The following is a 20,601-nucleotide window of genomic DNA, read 5'->3' as shown; positions in this document are numbered from 1 at the left end:
TTTTCCCTTGCTTTCTCTATGATCCACCGAATGTTGGCAATTTGATCTCTGGTTCCTCTGCCTTTTCTAAACCCCATCTGGAAGTTCTTGGTTTGTGTACTGCTGAAGCCTAACTTGAAGGATTTTGAGCACAGCCTTACTAGCTTGCAAAATGAGCACAAATGTATGGCAGTCTATACATTCTTTGGCATCTCTAGAGGTCTAGAATGAACATAAAGCAACCCCAGAGAATCAACATGCCTTGATCATATGATTTCTGACTTGAAATAGGCCTACCAACGCCAACTCCTGATCAGAAAGGCCAGGCACAATTTATGAGACCTTGGGAAAAATGGAAGCACAGTTTTGGCCTGACTACCTGTCCTCAGACTCAGCCCAACAATAGTGCTAGGAACATGGTTCCTCTGGGCTTGCTCCTCAACCAAGCTACCGGCAGGAGACTGAGCTAGGTGTCTCACCACACCTGACCCTGTGCAAGAGGAGCTAGAGGCTGACCTCTGATGTGGGTATTTAAGCACAGAACCCACTCACTTGCTGAGGAAATGACCAAACAATGTGACCCAAGAACCAGGAAAGTGCCAACTGTGCCCAAGTACCTTCACGGGCAAGGGAAGAGCAGGTGGCTTGGGAGAGACTGAGTACTCAGGGCACTGAGCAAAAATTCTATACAAAGACTCTATGGAACAAAGCTCTGTACTATATACAAGCTAGAACTTGAGCACTTCCTTTCACTTAGCATTGAGATAACAGCCCCTTTTTAAAAGAGGGAGAAAAAGAAAGATCCATTAACTGACTCCTTACAAAAAAGGAGCTGAGAAGTCTGAAAACATGTAGCAAGTCACCTGCACAGGATGAGCAGGCTCCATTTAAAAGATCAGCCCCTATTTGACTCCCACACATAATTCAAAGGCTCATTATATAGCAAATTAGTCTGAAATTCATCCTGTATCAACAATCTGTGTGGAACGCAGAAGTTCCAATTTCCTACCAGTTAAAATACAAGCAATGAGCAAAGAGGCTGGCTTGCTAAAGGTGAGGCAAACATAATGTGAGCAGATCTCATTGTACAGATACTACGTTCTTTACAAACTGAAGGTATGTGGCAACCCTGTGTCGAACAAGTCTATCGGTGCCATTTTTCCAAGATTTGCTCAACTTCATGTTTCAGCATCACATTTTGGTAATTCTCTTGATATTTCATATTTTAAAAATTATTATTATATTTATTATGGTGACTTGTGATCAGTGACCTTTGATTTCACTGTTGCACCTGTTTTGGGGCACTACAAGCAGCACCCATATAAGATGGCAAACTAAATCCATAAATACAGTAGGTTCTGATGACTCCACCAACCAGCCATTCTCCTCCCTCTCTCCCTATCCCAAGGTCACAAAGACTTTCTCTTACGTTTTCTTCTAGAAGTGCTATAGTTTTCACTTCTACAATACATCTAGATCTGTGGTGCATTTCTACTCAATTTTTGTATATGGTATCAAGGCTTGTTTTTAAGTCATGTACCCTTTCTCTAGGGCTAGATAGGGCATGATTTTTTTGAGGTCTCTACTGAATGCCCTCAGTGTTCAACGTCTCTCACTCTAACTGGAAAGAAAAACCTCCTGTCTTAAATAGTCCAGCTCACAGTTTCCCAGCAGTTCCTTGCTCTGCCTTTGAATTTTCACCTGCACACACAGAGACTAACATCTATCAATAGAAAAGGACTTATGGGGACCTCTGAACAAATGTCTTGAGCTTTTCCTCTATGTAGCTCTTTTTTCTCCATATTGTCCCTGAAAATTCCAGCTGCTCTGGCTTCCTCAACTTTGTCTTCTCAACTCAGCAAGGCTGCTGGGCTCTGTTTGGGTTGTTCCTCACTACTTTGAGACCTGGAAACTGCCTCCAGGGGAAAGCTGAGGGGGAGAACCAGAAGGCTCACTTCATTATTTCCTTTCCCTCATGGTTCCTGAACTACCCAATGTTCAATTTCTGCAAATAGTTGTTTCATATAGTATTTTGGTCTGTTTTCTGATTCCTTACCAAAATATAGGACAAGTTCTATACTGGTGGTCCCCTCAGTGGCAAAAGCCTCTTCATCCACTTTTGCACAGCTCAAGTGTTAAATTTATCCACATAAGATTCCTCTGGCTTCAATGATATGCCCTCCTGGATTCCAATCTCAAGATGAAAAGCCTTTGGATTTTTCCTGGTCCATCTATCATGCCTAGAAAAAATAACTGCAATGATGCTCTCAGGGAAAAACCAAGCCGATGAGGGACAATAAGAACCAAATGATGTTGAAGAACTCCACACACAGAAGACATGGGAAGCCCAGAGGCTGGAGGAGCAGTGTCCCTGTGCCACGAACTACATGGGAACACTGCACACTCACAGTGGGAAGCCCCACTGCTGGAGTAAGACCCACCAGGTCTGAATTCCAGTACCCCACCTGGTGACTGCCTTATCGTTAGATAATTCACTAGTTTCTCCAGGTATAAAATAGGGCATACATGAGTACCCACCTCATGTGGTTAATGTGAGAAGAAAATGAGTAAGGCATGTACTTGGGCTTGGCACATAATGAACAACCTATAAATGTGACTCAGTATTGCCACCAGGCCTCTAACTGGCCAAAGCACCTTCAGAGCCTGTGGCGCTTACCTCCCACCCAGGGGAGGCTTTACAAGAGAGACTGAAAACAGACCCTATATTTACATGGTCTCAAAGTATCTCACCACAATTTACTTAATTTACAAGCAGAAAATGTTACCTTCCTAGTGGAGAGATCCGGAAGAACCACCTCACCCAAGGTGTCAGGTGTTGCCTTATTCCAATGCTGGGACAAACCAGCATCAGGTGCCAGAGGGTTTGATACACTGAGGAAGTCACAGAAATCCTTAGGGTATATTCCCTCCAAAAAACACATAACCTGGATGTAATCTTGAGAAAACATAAGACAAACCTAATCTAGGCCATTCTATAAAGTCACTGGCCTATACTCCTCAAAAGTACCAAGGCTAAGAAGATAAAGAAAGGCTAAGGAATGATTCCAGGCTAAAGAGATGTGACAACTGAATCCAAAATATGACTCTGGACCAGGGAAAAATAGCTATAAAGACAGTATTCAGGCAATTTATAAAATCTGAATATGGACTGTGAATTGGTAATAGCATACTAATGTTACATTTCTCCAGCATTGACAAATTGTACCACAATTCTAAAAGAGAACATCTGTGTTTTTCTTAGAAAATGCATTCTGAACCATGCGGTGATTAGAGAAGAAAAAAATCTCAATCTCCCCACCTCCTAGCTCTCTCTCTGACCAGATTCCCAGTAGGGGACAAGTTTCCGCCTTGGCCTTGAGCACCCAGCCAGGGCACCAGCACCTGCTTGGCAGCCAAGTCAGTCCAGCTCAGCTAGTGCCACGCAGAGACCTAACATGTACAGTTCAGACTTCTGTCCTGCAACTTCAAAGGAGAGCAGTATGGGCTAAGGGTCAGGGAGCACCTATTAGAAGATGCAGAGGATGTGGCAAGGTGGAAGGAAGGAGAAAAGCATTTAGGGGAAAGAGGCCTGTGAGTAAAGGGATGAAGCAGGAATGGGTCTGGCAGGTGTGGGGGCTGAGAGAAGAGCAGCAGGTGGCACCTTGCTGCAGCCCAGTGTTTGGTATCACGGCTGTACTCCTTGGCCTGGACTACAGCGCAGACAGTGGTGGCTGGAATGTCTGCAGCACAGAAAGAGCTCAGAAAACAAAGATGGAGAAACAGGTCTGGAGCCTGGATGTCCTTCAAGATGTTACCTTAGTCCCAGGCAAAGGTGGACCCATAGTAATAACACCACTGGCAGCCATGACCAGTGGGAGCAAGAATCCAGGAGTTCCTGGTATGGTTCAACGGTTACCTGCTTTGAACAGGGTCAGACAGTGGCCCCTGGCCCCAGCTCTCCTCAAAGTCACACCTCACGTCACCACAGACCAAAATTCAGCCTGGGCCATGTCCATGCTGGCCAGGCCTGAGAAGCTCCACTGCTGGGAGAACAAGAGCACTATAAAACAGCTGCACGCAGGACACTGCTCCATCCGCAGCAGTGGCCCTTGAACTCAGGCAGGTCCTTAGCAAGACTACAGTGCTTGTTGGACATTTCCTCGGAGAGTCTGACCTATTTGGTGTATTAGCAAATTATTTACCTAAACACATGGTGAGAAAAACAAATCACTATGTAATCTGCTAAGCCAGCTGAGGGGCAACTGAACATTCCTGTTTACTCTAATTTCAGGTAACAGAATTGGAATCTTTTTTTTGCTAGTAACTGATGAGATGTCTTACAGAGAATCTGGGGACAAAATTATAAAAGCAGGCCTCTTGCCAGGAAAAAATACATGCATTTACATCTCCCTACACTGTGTCTTCAGGACTCCAATACCTACCCTCACCACCAGCCAGAGGTGCAGCAGAGCTGGAAATGGCAGATCTATGGTCCTCAAGCCTGCTACCTGGAAACCACAGAAGCAAAGGCACGGCAGGCAGGAGTAGCACATTTGTGCTGCAAGGCATTCAAGGGAGCAATGAGTGAGTCTCCACTCCATGCGTGACCTCGATGGACCACTTACAAATACTTTAGACCCAAACTTGCTGCCCAGATAGAAAACCTGTGCTCGTGCTCTGAGCCTGCCTGGGCCAAGATGTCCCAGTGCATGTGGGGTTGGCAAGAGGTGCGTGTACGCTGCCAAGGTTCATCTCTTCCTGCAGGACTGAAGCCTGGCTTGTGTCATTTAATCCAGGTGCTGTGACCACCTCACCTCTCTGTCATTTTCATGTTATTAAGTGAAAAAGTCTTCTAAGAAAACAGAAAAGCCTGTGAAGAACATTGATGAGCTAAGAGGTTGGATAACTCCATGGACTAGAATATAAGCTGGGACTGGGAGGTGGGGGGTAAAGCATTTTGAGAAAGGTGAACATGTAAAAAACATATGTGTCCCAAATAGAGAAAAGGCATTAGAGTTCTTGACACCTATCACTTGTTAATAGCAAAAGCCACAAACGCTCAACATCAAGTCTTTAAAAGCAATTTTAGAGCCAAGAAAACACTAGTTGAGCAACCCTTCCTCCGCCGAGGCCCTAAGTGACACCACACCCGAGGGCAGGCTGAGCCTCGCCAGCTCCTGCCTCCTCTACCAGAAAAGCAGCTTGAGTGGAACCCAACTACAGCGCAAGACACCCTTTAGAATGAAGAGGATGCTCTAAATCAAAGGAAACACAGGGGAGGCCATGTCACATCGACAGGGCTACAGTAACTCTGGTGAGAAGCCTTTTCCTAATAGGCAAGCAGGTGATTTCAGGGGCTGGTGATCCCACTGCATCAGTGCAGGAGTTCCAGCATGTACTGAGGACTAGAATTCTCATAGGAGAGGTTTGTTAGCAAAGCCTAAGGTCACCACAGCCTGCGGCCCCACTCAGAGGGGCTGGAAGTTCCCAGGATTGGCCTACCCTCTGGGTCTCTGAGATCACCCCTGACAGCTGTCCACAACTGAGCCTGAACCAAAAATCCAGGGGTGAAGCATCTCCACTGTGTCTATCTGTGTGGAGTGCAGCGGACAGTCTACAGAAGCCAGTTACCAATAAGGAACTGTTTCCCTTATTAGATAAAAGCAGTGTCTCCAGAGCCACGCGGCCTGCCTCTACCACTCACAGGCTGTGTAACCTTGGGCAGGTTACTTAACCTCCCGGTGACTCAGTTTCCTTACCTATGAGATGGAGACAATATCAGCACCCACCTCTCAAGATGACTGTGAGAACTAATCAGGTTAATTCACGATGCCTGGCACCGAGCAGGCCCAGCAGGTCTGCCCACATCATCATAACACCTATCTCAGGAGGCACTGCCAATAGAACAGAGGGTTGGGAGAAGGTCACTAGGTCCTGTTTCTTCTCCTACAGCCCCAAAGACACAAACAGCAGACCTTCCCTGGGGGGACCCCATGAGATCTAAAAGGAATGTGATGAAACTGCTTTAAAGGTTCTCAAAGAAACAATCCAAAAGGAGCCTGAGGTGAATGCAGAACCTGACTTGCCACCCAATGATTTAATTCACCACCCTTTTTAAGTGTAAGCTGTAGAAAATAGGCCTGAAAATGAAAAAAAAAAAAAAAAAAAAAAAAAAAAAGGCAGCTCTCTGGAACCCCTCCAAACACACTGCCTCGTTTTCTGGGAGCCTCTGCCCCCACTATCCAGCCCCCAGAACCGATGGCCACGCTCGTGATCTCCTATCTGGACCTTGTTCTCACCATTCCCTGTGTATCCAGAGCCCCTCACCTCTCCTTCACCTCCAGTGTTGGGACCAAGCAGGTCTTCCTTAGGGACACTTCCCAAGGTCTCCTGGCAGAAGCTCTCATCCCTCCTCTCAAGCCTGTTCAAACGTCAACAGCCCTCTTCACGCTGCACTGGGATGACCCATCAGGGCTCCCACAGTCCACTCCAGCTGTGAGCCCCTCAGGGACAGGGGACTAGGTCTCAGCTCTTCTTTGTCAAGGCAGCACCCAACACCACTCCTGGCACCCAGGTCTTTATTTAACAGATCCATTCTACTAGGGTCCACAGAGAGTCTGCTGAGTAATCCACAAACTGAACAAATGTAGTTCTTAACAGGGGCAATTTTGCCCCCCACGGGTCAATGGCAGTATCTGGAGATATTCTGGGGCTGTCACAATGGGGTGGCGGTGGGGGAGCTACTGGCATCCAGTGGATTGAGGCTGGAGAGGCTGTTAAACATCCTACAATGCAGAGAACAGCCCCCCAAACCAAGAATTACCTGGCACAAGGTATCAGTGGTGTCAAGCTGAAAAACCCTGGGTCAGATGGATAACTTCTGAGCAGTGGCATGAACTAAAACAGGTGTACAGACCACTTCTACATATACACGAAGAAAAGGATAACTCTTAAGGGTCATCCCCAACTCTTGTGATTATTAACTATTCTCCTTATAGTCATACAGCACCAGGGAAACAAATTCTGTGAAAACTTGAGGTTACCTGAAATCACCAACGGCCCTGGAAATCCCTCCTCACCAGTCACAAAATGGACTCATGTATGGCTCCCCTGGGTCCCCAGGAGGCTGTGCCTCAGACGCTAGACCCTGGTCCCAGGGTGGGCTCGCTATCCCAGCACAACCAGGGAAACCCTTCACAAAGGCCCAGGCCAGAAAAGCAAACATAAGATGTAAGTCAAACGTACATGAAAGGACTGGTAGGTCATTTCAAATTTACATGCTTAATGTTATCAACAGCCACAAAACAGTTTGAAGTTCTATATAATACTCTGGACATTAAGAAGAATTATTAAGAAAGAAACTCGGAATTATCCCAACAGGAAAAAAGAATGAGGTGAAGTAGACAGGGAAAGAGTAATCAGAAGCGTGCCTGTGGAAAGAGGGCAGGGGAAGTGGCTGAGAACTACTCGGGCCTGAGGGACCTGGCTCACATCTCAGCTCTGTACCTATGGACAGGGGCCCAGTGCTCCACACTTCACCTGCTCCCTGCCCTTGGTTGTAAAGGGAAAACAACCAAGGTTCCTGTGCAGCACGTCAAGAGCTGAGCACAAAAGCCGGCACACTAGGGACTCAGCAAAGAGCCAGCTGTAGGAATGCAGGCTCCAGTGGCCAGTGCCACCACCTGCTACCACGAGACCTGGGGCGATGAAGTCAGGGACTCTAACCTTGTCACCTGTAAATGGGCTGTCCCAGTCCACCCACTGCCCACTCACGGCCCACATGAGACTCCACAGGCAGAAACTCAAGAAGAAGAAGGAAGGAGATTATTACTTACACCAAAGCCACCCGGTCTGGATGCACACTAACTTGGAATGAGCAATCACTGTGCTGGCTGGGTTACAATTTTTTACTACTGGTTCATTCAGGTTTTACTACTAAAAGTTTGTTCAGGTTTTTCTGTATACTCTTACAGGAAAAACTGAATGAACTTTTTGGCTAAACTGACTTCACACCGTTTAAAAGAGGGCTAAAGGTAAAGATGTTGAGTAAACAAGACAGAAAGGAAAATGTTTAACCTGATTCAGAAAACAAGTTATTTCAGCACTTGTGAGATGTTCTTAACTGAACTCTGAATGAGAACACTGTAATAACAATGAGGATTATGATACCCCCTCCCACTACGAAGGGCCCAACATGTGCCTGGCACTGATCCAGCTTCCTTACACACACTCTTTCTAATCCCCACAGTCCCAGAAAAATCATCCATCCCATCTTGCTGGGGAAGAAACCAAAGCTTCGAGATACATGTGGGCTGCTCAAGGGCAGTGAAAGTGAGTCACTCTGTCATGTGCAACTCTGCGACCCGGGCCAGAACACTGGAGTGGGGAGCCTTTCCCTTCTCTGGGGATCTTCCCAACCCAGGGATCAAACCCAGGTCTCCTGCATTGCAGGCAGATTCTTTACCAACTGAGCTATCAGGGAAGCCCATAAAGACAGATTAAAAGAGGAGAATCCTGCAGAGAGGAGAATCCAGGGATCAAACCCAGGTCTCCTGCATTGCAGGCGGATTCTTTACCAGCTGAGCCACAAGGTTCCCTGATAGCTCAGTTGATAAAGAATCCACCTGCAATGCAGGAGACCCCAGTTTGATTCCTGGGTTGGGGAAATCAACTGCAGAAGAGATAGACAACCCACTCCAGTATTCTTAGGCTTTCCCTGTGGCTCAGCTGGTAAAGAATCCACCCGCAATGTGGGAGATCTGGGTTCGATCCATGGGTTGGGAAGATCCCCTGGAGAAGGGAAAAGCTGCCCACACCAGTATTCTGGCCCGGAGAATTCCGTGAACTGTACAGTCCATGGGGTCTCAAAGAGTTGGACATGACTGAGCCACTTTCACTTTTTCACTTCAAGGGCAGTATGTGGCAGAGGCAGGCATGAAAGCCAAGTCAGATGGATTCCAGAGCCAGGCATCCTGCTATTTTTAACTATTTGTAAAATTTCTTCAACAGGAGACTTCGTCGAAGTACTAAACTAATTGCAAAGGATTTTAAACAGCTCATTAAAGCAGCAGAGGCTTGACAGGCCCCTATAGGGCAACATGAAAAACAGAGGTATTTAAAAGGCTAAAAAGATGCATTTCATTACAACTCAGATTATCCCCTAATTCAGACAACTCCCTTTTGCCCCAATTTTACTCCAAATTGGTGAAGTTTCATTATAAATAAAGGAGTAGGGCTTCCCTGGTGGCTCAATGGTAAAGAATCTGCCTGTCAAGGCAGGGGACATGGGCTGTATCCCAGGTCTGGGAAGATCATACATACCTCAGAGCAACTAAGCTGGTGTGCCACAACTATTGAGCCTGTGCTCTAGAGTCCGGGTGCCGAAACTATTGAGCCCATGTGTCACAACTACTGAAGCCCGTGCTCCCTAGAGCCCAGGCTCTGCAACAAGAGAAGCCACGGCAATGAGAAGCCTAAGCACCACAACTAGAGAGTAACCCCTGCTTCCTGCAACTAGAGAAAAGCCCACACAGCTCCACAGATCAGCACAGCCAAAAATAAATAAATAAATTTTTTAAAGGAGTAGATCACCATTATTGATAAATGCTACCAGATGAATCAGCATTTAGAAAACCAAAAACTTTCTAAAAATAATGACCCCCCACCCCTCAAAAGAAGCTCTCATCTTCCTCGATGCTAATGTTGGCCACACTTCTTTCCCCCTTGGATACAATACCAGCCTGTGACAGAATGCTCTTCCTGTGCCTTGGCTGACACTCCAGGTGTGGGGGAGGAGGGAACAGAAAGCGACATTATCGAGAGCGTGTTGGGTGATAGGCCCAGAGATGGCACCATCACACATGAGCTTCAGCACCATTCCAGCCATCACTGAATTTCATTATTTTACCAGAAGTGAAGTGACCGGGGAACAGGATATCCACAAGATCTCTAAGCATTACCACCAAAGAGATAATATACTAACTGCAAAGGGGACAATGCACCCTACAAGGGAGGGAGCTAGAAACACGCCCTCTATGCCCAGTAACCTTATCACTAACCATGGGACTGCCTGATGTCATGTGTTGCCTGGTACCATGTAACATGAAGCATACAGCACTGCTCACACAGTGTTCTTGCTGCAAAGAAAAGTCATCATAAGCTAATGATCCCACCACACCAAACTCAGGAAACATAGGGGTCCAGGAAACCCCCCAAACACCTCAATGAGGTAACACCCAGACAACTCCAGAAGATGGGGTGCCATACACAACTGGCCAGGACTCTTCCAAAGGCAATGTCAGTAAACAACAACAGAAAACTCATGCGTGTGTGTGTGTGTGTACGCATGCGCACGTATAGGGTAGATTCTTTCAGCCTAAAAGTGACTTAAAATCATAACCAGGGACTTCACTGGTGGTCAAGTGGTTAAGAATCCACCTTGCAATGCAAGGGACATGGGTTCAATCCCTGGTAAGGGAACTAAGATTCTACATGCCTTGGAGCAACTAAGCCGGCAGCCAAATAAATGAACATTAAAAAAAACCCCAAAACATAACCAGACGCAATGTGTGGACCTTGATCAGATCAGAGTTTTTGCAAAATCCCAGCTATAAGAGACGTGTGACAATGGAGGAATTTTTGTGTGTTTGTGTGAATACAGATTGGCTATTAGATGATCTTACAGGGTTATAAATTTTCATAGGTGTGATCATGAAACTGTGGTTATGAAGGCAACTGTCCTTATTTTTAGGAGACTCAATTGAAGCTTTTAGGGACAAAGTGTGATGCTGGCTTCAAGTTATCGTTAAATGTATCACCCCCTTTTCCCCAAAAACGTATAGAGAGATACAGTAAATGTGGCAAAAGGTGAACAATTTCTGAATCTGGGTGGAGGACACATATGCATTCATTGCATTATTGTCTTTTCTGTATATCTGACATTTTTTAAGATAAATATTGGAAAGGGGTGGAGAGGGGTGATCCCAGGGAAGGCTGTCCCAACATGCATATATCTGTACAGAACACACAGGGGGGTCAGCTCACTGCTTGACAGAATGGCAGGGACTCTTATGTGAGATCAAGATTTCAAAGCTGGGTAGACAAGTCTGTGATGTTACTTTGGACCTCAGGAAAAAAGCTATAATTTCTCAACGCCAGCAGTGTCCTCATAAAACACTGACACCTTCTCCTAACTGGCTAGTGCCCAAATCTGTCACATGAAAATAGGCAGGTAGGTTTATCCAAACTCTATAAATGCTTTTGTTAAAAGAGCAATCCTGTCTACACTTCAGCCAGGATTCTGATGGTGCACAGTGAAGGAGGCTTGAGTGGGCTTCATACTTACAGGTCCTGAGAGTAAATAACCCTAGTGCCAACATACACATTGGTCAATAACGACCTTCAGCTGATGGCTGGGCCACTTGCTTGGGCTGGAACACACAAGGCAGCCCCAGAACTGCTCAGCTCTGCTGTGACTTAATTAAATCACAGACCATAGGTAAAGTCACCAAAACAAGAGGAACTGCTTAGCAGGTAGAGCATGGCAAAGGTCCCTCGTTTAAAGCAATTCCTTCTACTTCTACACCCAATGCATTTCAGAAACACATCAGAAAACCCAGAGGGGGAAGGCCCTTTAAAAGCTTGTCTCTGAGTTTGTTGGGCTTTCCTTGCACACAGAAGGTACCTTATCTGAAGCCTCTGGAAAGCTCACCACCTGAACAAGGGGATGCTGACACTGGCACACACCTGTGGATGGTGGCTTGTATGTTTATGTAGCTTAAAGGATCAGCTATACGTATCAACTATCACATCAACTCCCAACTGCCTGGCCTGAGACGCCTGAAAAGCCCTACACAGTGAGCCACGCGTCAGCATGAGAAATCCCCATGAGAATCAAAATCCTCTCCTGAGATATAAGAGGGTGTTCCTTCAGGTAAAAAACACAGCAAGTTGTAAATGGAGAAAAAAAGTGATTTGGGGGATAGAAAAAGAAACACAGAAACAGTGGTCTGACAGTTCACTGAAATCAGGATGTGAAGGGATTGAAAACATTACAGCAAGGCAACTAGAGAATGAAAAGGAGAGAAAAAGTACCAAACATATACAGTCCAAGATTTGCTGCAAGACTTATGAAGGCCAGGTAACCATACTGTATATGGCCTGTCTAGCAGAGAAATAGGTCCATCCTATAGAACAAAGCTGATCCAAGAGGAAAACAGAAGAGCACCAGCCCTCAAAACTGGGAAGTTGTCAGAAGTGTCTTGAGTTCACCACACAGGAGGAAAGCACCCGAGGAAAATGACTGGAACTCCAAAGAGGACAGGGGCTGTTAGTTTTGACTGCTGAGGACAGATGACTGGTATTAAAAATATGCTTGGGGACTTCCTGGGTGGTCCAGTGGTTGGAACTCCGCCCTTCCACTGCAGAGGGCACAGGTTTCATCCCTGTTCGGGTAACTAGGATAACACATGTTGAATGGTGCCCCCCTTCCCTCCAAAAAAGAGAGATGAACTATGCTTGAAGAAACTAATAATGAAATTGATAAAGAATGAAGTGGCCTCTTCTCAACATACCCAGATCTCCCTCAAAGGGTTACAAGATGAGCAGTCTTGTGGGAGCCTGGCACTCCTGACAGCAGCTGTGCTAGATTGAGGAACAGGTCCTGTGACCAGGAAGACAGCCAAACCCAAGCAGGAGAACCTCCTTGAGACCATCTCTTTCCCCTTCCTTTTCCCCAGCAAAGTTCATTTCAAAATGTAAAGCAGCTTCTAAATGACTTCTCCTCTTCCTACCTCTGCAAAATGGAAAAGCCCTACAGTTCTATTTCAATAGAACCAACAAGTTTAAGAGAGAAGAAAAGTACTTCCCTGGACTGGTCCTGGCCAGTGGGACTCTCCTCGGCCTGCTGTCTGTTTCTAGGTGGGGGGAAAAAGGCTCTCGATTCATGTTCATGCCTGTGTCCAGGGCACTCACAGCTCGAGCCTTTCCAACTCTTCTCCTCATTACCCCTACTCATCATTGTCCCAAGACCTACTACCCATTGCCACAAAGTTCCTCCATGTCTAGCTCACACTGAGCGAAAAAACCCCTACTTCTAGTCCTGCCTTTGCATTCGGAATATACCAACCACAGTGAGATTTGCACTTGTGCTCACACTGAAGATTAAGTACAGAAGTGTTTGTGTCCCTGAAGACTCACAGGGACAGTACTGTCACTCTGAACTTTCAACCTGGCACACTTCTCAGCTGTGAGCAACTGTGCCCTGTCATAATCACATTTCCCTCTCTGAATCACAAGTATCAAACCCCAGGGAATAAGCGGGGCCATCAGTATCAATCAAACCCATGAAAACAGCCAGGGCTATGCTAAGAAAGGTTAGGGAACAAACCTAAGCCTAGAGTTCCAGCTGGAGGAGAGAGATTTGGGGAGAGGAGCGCAGACCCACACACAAAGTCTCGAACACATACACATACAGTTCATGCACTCAAGTCAGCAGCTGATTTTGGCTAAGTCGTCACATATTATTACTGTGGGAACAAGTGGGTATTTGTTCAGCGGGGAAAATATAGCAAAGCAACTAGAGATTGAAATGGAGCGAAAATGTAGCAAACATATACAATCCAGGACTTGCTGCTAGACTTACGATGGTCAGGCAACCAGAAAAAAAGTAGTGTCCAAGAACAGCCTCTTCAGGGTTACTTAAAGCCTGGAAGAATTCACCCAAATAAGGAAGGCCTGCATCATAAACAAGCAAATCTGCAACACCAGCAACTGGACTCCACAAGACACACACGGCTGCAGGCTCCTTCCCAGATGCTAAGGAGCACAGTTTTTGCAGGAACTTCCCATTCTGCCCACGTGAGTATAGTGAGGAAGTTTTGAGAAGTCATTTCGGAATGAATACCTCTGTAAAAAATAGTTATAACCCTTCCCTTCCCTGAAATGCAATCACACTTTAATAAAAGGAAGGACGTGCACCTAGGAAACATAACCCGTCACCAGTGGTACACTTGACAACAAGTTGGAACTTGTGGTTTTCCAGAGGGCCTATCTGGGACCTTCTTCCTCATCATCAAACTCTCCAGGAAGGGCCCCTGATGATTTAGCGCAGAAATTCTAAGACCTCCTCAGACTCTCTGAGGCTGCTTCTCTATTAAGTTTCTAAAGTTGCCCAAGTCTCACAGAAAGGAAGAATACTTGAAACAAACAAAACTGGGCTGGGAAAGGGAACAGTCAGGGGAGACTTGAGATGCAACTTGATTAGGAAAGCTTGGGACAGAGATGGAAGAGGTGAGCCCGTTCAGGCAAAGGAGAGAAAAAAAAGGAGATGCGAGGAAGGCAGTCTGGGTGGGTCCTGCTCCAACCAAAACAGAAAATTAGGCTGAGGGAGAAGGGGAGATAGGGCAGGCAGTACTGGGAACGGAACGCACGAGCTAACAAGTCCGGTATTGCAAGGTGACAGGCCAGGATTTACATGCAAACGGGAGATAGTAAATCCTGACGTAAAGGTGAAGAAAAAACAAAAAACTCAGTATCAGACTGGGGGATGGGGATTCAAAGTGTGAAGAGGAGGCTAAGAAGAGACTTTAAGAGGGGGCTGAAAGGAATATGCCACCTGCGGGTCATGGCCGTAGGCTGTCAAGTGAGGTAGCTTTAATTCGCGATGATACGGTTGCAGGGGGACATCTCAGAAGAGAGGCGTGCGTGGTGTGAAGAGAGGAGCAGGAGTGACCCCTGACTAGAGGCTGACGCGATAAGGTGAAGAACTCAGGACCCTGGGTCTGGTGCCAGAGCTCCCCGTTGTCTGGGAATGTCCAGCCTGGGCTCGCGCGAGTAAGGAACCTTCGTCAAAGGGCCCAAGGCCTGAACTCCTCAGACAGGAGGGTCCCGGAGGCCGGTGGGCCAGAAGCTTGAGGCGCAAGGCCTCAGGAAGGGCGGGGGTCCCGGACTCACGCATCAACGTGCTGAAGGCCACGACGCCGAGCAGCCCCTGCAGGAAGATGCCGAAACTGTGCATGAGCGCGCCGCTCTCGCAGCGGCCCGCTCCGGACGCGACTGTGGAGGGCGGCCCTCCCGTCAGTGAGTGGCTCGAGTTCCCGGCAGGGCTCTGCATAGCGGGCCTGGCGAGGGGCGCTGGGCGCCGCCGCCCGCCCGCCCGCCGGGCCTCCCAACCTGCTGGGGCCACGCCACCGAGCCCAGAACCCCAAGTCCGAGTCGGGAGCCGGTACCTCAGCCCCGCGGCCGACTCAGCGCCGCGCGTAACGTGACGTCCGAGACCGCAGCTCCTGATTGGCCAGACCCGGCGTGGAGGCGGGCCTTGGCCGCTCCCGCTCTACCTCCCGAAGGGCGGGGCTCCGGTCGGCGAAGGGGGCGGTGTCTTGGGTCCCCACCACAGGTAGGACGGACCAGGTGAGGCGGGCTGCTCAAACCGGATTGAGAGTCCCGCCCTGGACCCCGAGCTCCTGGTCCTGAGGGCAGAAGCAGGGAATTGCTATTGCTAAGTCACTTCAGTCGTGTCCGACTCTGTGCGACCCCATAGACGGCAGCCCATAGGCTCCACTGTCCCTGGGATTCTCCAGGCAAGAACACTGGAGTGGGTTGCCATTTCCTTCTCCAATGCATTAAAGTGAAAAGTGAAAGTGAAGTCGCTCAGTCATGTTCGACCCTCAGCGACCCCATGGACTGCAGCCTTCCAGGCTCCTCCATCCATGGGCTTTTCCAGGCAAGAGTACTGGAGTGGGGTGCCATTGCCTTCTCCGAAGATCTAAAATCTTTTCCCCTCCAAGATAAACCCCTCACCCCTGAAGAATTTGTGAAAAAATAGTTCTGAATTCCTCCCTCAGATTCCGATTCAGTTGTTCTGAGAGGTAGCCAATAATCTGCATTTCGGCAAGCAGCCTGGATTATTCTGAGGCAAGGTCGTTGAGGAAAACTGATATTCCTTTCAACCCACACGTTCGGCGTCCTACCTTCCTTGTTAGTACCAATATACTGGCCAAAGGTTAATCTTTTAAGATTTTTGGTGGGGGGGGGGGGGGGGGGAACGTGGACTGTTTTTAAAGTCTTTATTTAATGTTTTACAGTATTGCTTGTTTTATGTTTTGGGTTTTTGGCCAGGAGGCGTGTGGTATCTTAGCTCCCCGACCAAGGATGGAACCTGCACCCCCTACATTGGAAGGTGAAGTGCTGACCACTGGAGAGCCAGGGAAGCCCCCAAGAGGCATAGCTTAAATTCATCAGTCAGGCCCCAATCCATTTTTTCCCCCATAAACATAATTTACATAGTCACTTTCAATCCAACTGCCTTCATTTAGAAATATATGGGGTATATACTGTAAACATGTGAATATATCCCCATCTTGTTAATTTTGAACGTGATTCATAAAAGAAAACCAAGTTGCTGGTATTTTCAGTCTCCAGAGCCTCCCTCCACATAAACACATTTATTCTTATTCAACTCTGACTCCTTGGAACTTGCTCTCTTCCTCAACTAGGACCTCTAGCCCCCATTCTGTCATCTACCCTCTCAGTCACCTCTGGCTTTTCTCCAGACATCTCTTGGTGTTCTTAGGTCCCTGATCAGGATTGCATCCACTTAATGCCAATGTACACATTATTATTCCAGTAGACATTGGGGTACATTTGTTGAACAATAAAAATCAAATCTAGGGAAATTTTCCCATAAGATAGCCATCAAGAAATTTCAATTAAAAAAAAATCCAATTACATAAAACGTTAAATGCTATCCAAAAGCTTTCTTGGTTAATAGGAATACTAACTTGATTATCTGGGGAACACAAATGCTAATTGGTTCCTTAGAGGCAATTCTCCAGCCCTTCTCTTAAAAAATGTACTTCCACACCTCTGTGCCTATACATAGCATTCTAGCTATATGGAACAGTTTCCTTTTCCCTGCGTCACGAACTGCTACCCGTGCTTCATGCATCCAGATTACTTTGTGTGGGCTGGCTGCTCCACTGGAACTTTTCAGATTGCTAAATTTTTAGCAGTCTAGACTGCTAGACGGCTGTACACACCTCTCTTCCAGCCCAGTGTGAGCCTCTTGAGGGCAGGAACTGATTTTTATTCACACTTTTGAATCCAGTATAGTGCCTGGCACAGACAGCATGCAACAAAATGCTTTTTAAATTACACTGATTTTTAATTTATAAAATTTAAAACTCTCCACAAGTATTGACCATGGGAAAATACAGAAAATTAAGAAAATAAACAGGTAAGGAAAAATTGCATTGCCGTTGTCTTAAGTCTACGAAGGTCCCTTATGGGTATGTATGCTCAAGGTACAGTTCTTGTTCAGAGAGAACCAAACAGTAGGATGTGAACTTAGAGCAGAAGAGACTGCAGCTGGGCATTTCAAGGAGATTACTGATCGCTTGAAGACACAGCTCAAGGGAAATTGCACAGAGAGCTGAAAAACGCACTTTTTGACAAAGCAGTGCTCTGCACATCCAGATGTGGAGGAATCCCAAGGCCAGTTGCTGCTGTACCGAGGCAAAAGTAAAGACCAACAGTCTTCAGAGATCAGGAGCAGAGTCCCCAGTGACAGGAGCAAGCTCACTCTGGGAAATTCTGCTCTCCCTATCTTTTCTGAACGGCAGTTAAAAAGCACCCAAATCCAGAGGGGAAAGGATCAGACAGCAGGAGAGACGGGGAGAATTCTGGAAAGGCTAATTTTATTGAAGCACGAACTTTCTCCTCCATTCAGAGATGATTCTCTGAGGTCCCACTGCAAAGTTCTGAAGGATTTACTCTGGTCAAACGCCTTCCTTGCTGTCAAAGGAAGTTAAATATATACCTTAAGACCTGTTTTAATTTTCTGACGACCACTTAAAACTGTCGTAATATACCACACATTTATATACACTCTTATTCACAAACCCCCCCCCCAAAAAAAAAACCCACTGAGCAAAATATTCATCCAAAATAGTTATTTCTTAATCCCTTGAAGTTATACCATCAAATTTGATGGGAGTTATTTTAATAGGTATTCTTCCGCATATTTCTTAAATGTACTTTATCCTCAATGCATAACTTTTAAATTTAAGAGAAAAACAGCAAGGAAGGACACAATGCAATATGCATTTCATTTTGTTCCAAAGAAGCAGTGTAAAAAAAGGAAGAAAGAAAAAAAAAAGGACAATATCCATTAAACAAAGTGCATCAATTCCAATGAGTTAGTGTTAGAAAGAGGCCTGACAGTGCTGGAACCAGCCAGAAGTCCCACCCTGGCAGGCCTCTGATTGTCTTCAGAGAGTATTCAACCAAAAAAAAAAAAAAAAGAAGAAGAGGAGGAAAATAAACAAGCATTTTAAAATCTCAAGAGAAACGAAGTCCACTTCCCTAGAGATTTCTTGCAAAAGAAGCTAAGGAACTGCCCAGTTTTAACTATGTCTTAACTCTGTTATCTTCCTCAGTCATCTGCTTTGTGACTGGATTTGCCCCAAGAAGCCTACCCTCATTCTTTCAATACTATTTGCCCACATCCAAGAGCCTACCCTCATTCTTTCAACACTATTTGCCCATATCCATTCTTCCTAGCTAGGCATAGTTAGATTAACTAAAACATGTAAAAACCCTTAGGAATGAGTTCCCACACATCTTGTGAACAGGCACACCATTAGAAATGGTATTAAAGCTTCATTTCACTAGTGAGTGTCATCCTTTGCCTCCCGAGAGCTCTGGGTCCCAGTTTTGCTGCTGGAGTTAAAGACGTGTCCAACAAGGCTGTGGCTTGTTTCCCTTTGAAGACAGTCCTTTGTGATAGGTCCTGGCACCAGGACAGACCCAAATGGTGCATCAAGTCAGAAGTGACAAAATGGAATGGAGTTTTAAGCCCTACTTCTCCATTCCTCCAACCCCTACTCCTGGTTTTGCTGGTTCTTGCAAAAATCTTAAGACTTCTGAAACATAAGAATGAAGAAAATTGACCTCCAGTGTACTTAGGGCCCATCAGCTTCTATACCTTCACTCCTAAGGCTCCCCTTAGAAACAGAACTACCTGTGAAACCTGAAACAGGTACAGAGGAAATCCCAGGCAAGCAGGCTTGGAACCAGATCCATCTGGACTGCGCTGGACTTTAGAACTCTTCTTCCAAAACTCCAAGTCCATAGGAGGCTCATTTAGATAAATTCAAATTTCTAAAGTATGCACATCCTCACACAATGGGATAGAATCATAAAAATTCACTAGCAAAACACTGCAAAGTGAATAAAATCAAGGAAGAATTACACTTGCATGAAAGTGATTGATTTCTCTTCTGTTTTGCAGGAGCCTCTGTCCTACAGGGTTTCTGAGCCAGCATCATGACTATGATACATGGTTATTTACACTGGACCCAAAGACCAAAGACATTCAAATTTTTAAAGGGGGTACACAGTCCCCATTAAGATTTATACTTCATTTGTTAGTGCTGCCTTCTCCATCTTCAAAAGGCCAACTGATAACATTGAACACTTTTGAACTTCCATGTACATACACAACTACACAAAATCCCCAATATACACCACTGAAGTTCAAACCTGGTGTGTGTTTCCACTGTCAAGGCTATGCTCCTAATAACTCTCTCAGAGCATCTGTGGGCATCAATCAAACCAGCACACGGTGTCTTACGGCAAAGTCTTTGGTGATAGGTGCCAAGTATATGTAAGTGCCTATGATAGTTTTCCCAATGTCCCCATTTAGTTAAATCTCACCTACAGTTCCCTGATGTTGTGTGTGTGCCCCAGAGATACTTTTTGGCTTGAGGGAGGGGATGGTTATGAATACTATCTAACCTGAGCCCTCCTAAAGCTTTCACTCTGTATTCAGGTGTTGTATTAGCGACAATTGCGATAAGAGAACAAATAAAATGTATTCAAGTCCTCAGGAAGCTTTGGTCCAATGCCCTCTCTCTCACAGTGAGAATAATTTTGCTTTCAGGAGAAGAAATATATAAATGTCAAGTTCTGAACTGGCATTCCATGTCTGCCTCTATCATAATTCAATAAATATTTACCCAAGAAGCCCAACTCTTCCAGAGGTTGGTAACTACCTTTTTCTGACCTCATGTATGCTGGGTGCCACCTACATCACTAAAGAAAGGCAGACAGGACAAAAGTGTCCTCCCACCCCATTAGCGCATTTCCTGCATTAGCCACCTCAATTCTGCTTCAACTGAGAGATGGAGGTAGGCAGTTTACAAATAAAAAATAGCATGAGTTCCCAGAAGCCCACCAAATAAAGTCAAAATGTCATAGCAAATCTTCACGGGTGGTAAAAGGTTTCCCTAACACACTGACACTACAATAAGAGGTCTATGTTGGTTAATCAACTTCAAAGTCCAGAAGTATGATATAATCCATTCACCTGTTTCCAAGCTTGTCAACTCAGGATCAAAAATTGATGCTGGAAAACTTTCTGACTTTAGGGAGGCTATTGAGCCAGCTGAAGGTGAAATTTAGATAAATGCAGTCCCTCATAATGTACCTCTCACAAATTTAAGAGGTTGGTATCTTTAAAAAACAAAGTTCACATACCTATGGGCAATACACAAACATTTTACCCAACATGGTGAGCTATTATCAGGTTTAACATCTGTTTTAGAATCAAAAGAATCAGACCAT

The 20,601-nt window shown here is 45.9% G+C and overlaps 2 protein-coding genes across 3 annotated transcripts in view; both read right to left on the bottom strand.

The window, feature by feature from the left end:
• STIMATE (STIM activating enhancer) overlaps nt 1-15,225 on the bottom strand; it is a 53,605-nt gene extending 38,380 nt beyond the window's left edge. Inside the window, exons 1-2 of one of the 2 annotated variants that reach the window (XM_055558621.1) lie at nt 15,207-15,225; nt 14,932-14,968 (exon numbers count right to left, since the gene is read on the bottom strand). In XM_055558621.1, the coding sequence (XP_055414596.1) occupies nt 14,932-14,935 (4 nt within the window). In that variant the 5' untranslated portion in view covers nt 14,936-14,968; nt 15,207-15,225. The other variant, XM_055558620.1, reaches the window with a different exon arrangement.
• Nucleotides 15,226-17,126: 1,901 nt separating this feature from the next.
• The window catches only part of SFMBT1 (Scm like with four mbt domains 1), a 120,578-nt gene continuing 117,103 nt past the window's right edge, over nt 17,127-20,601 (bottom strand). The window contains exon 22 of the mRNA XM_055558852.1: nt 17,127-17,769. Coding sequence (XP_055414827.1) covers nt 17,701-17,769 — 69 coding nt within the window. The 3' untranslated portion in view covers nt 17,127-17,700. The remainder of the gene's footprint in view (nt 17,770-20,601) is intronic.

This window comes from Bubalus kerabau, chromosome 20 (genome assembly GCF_029407905.1).
Source record: "Bubalus kerabau isolate K-KA32 ecotype Philippines breed swamp buffalo chromosome 20, PCC_UOA_SB_1v2, whole genome shotgun sequence".
NCBI lineage: Eukaryota > Metazoa > Chordata > Mammalia > Artiodactyla > Bovidae > Bubalus > Bubalus kerabau.
This window is presented reverse-complemented; position numbering and strand designations above follow the sequence as displayed.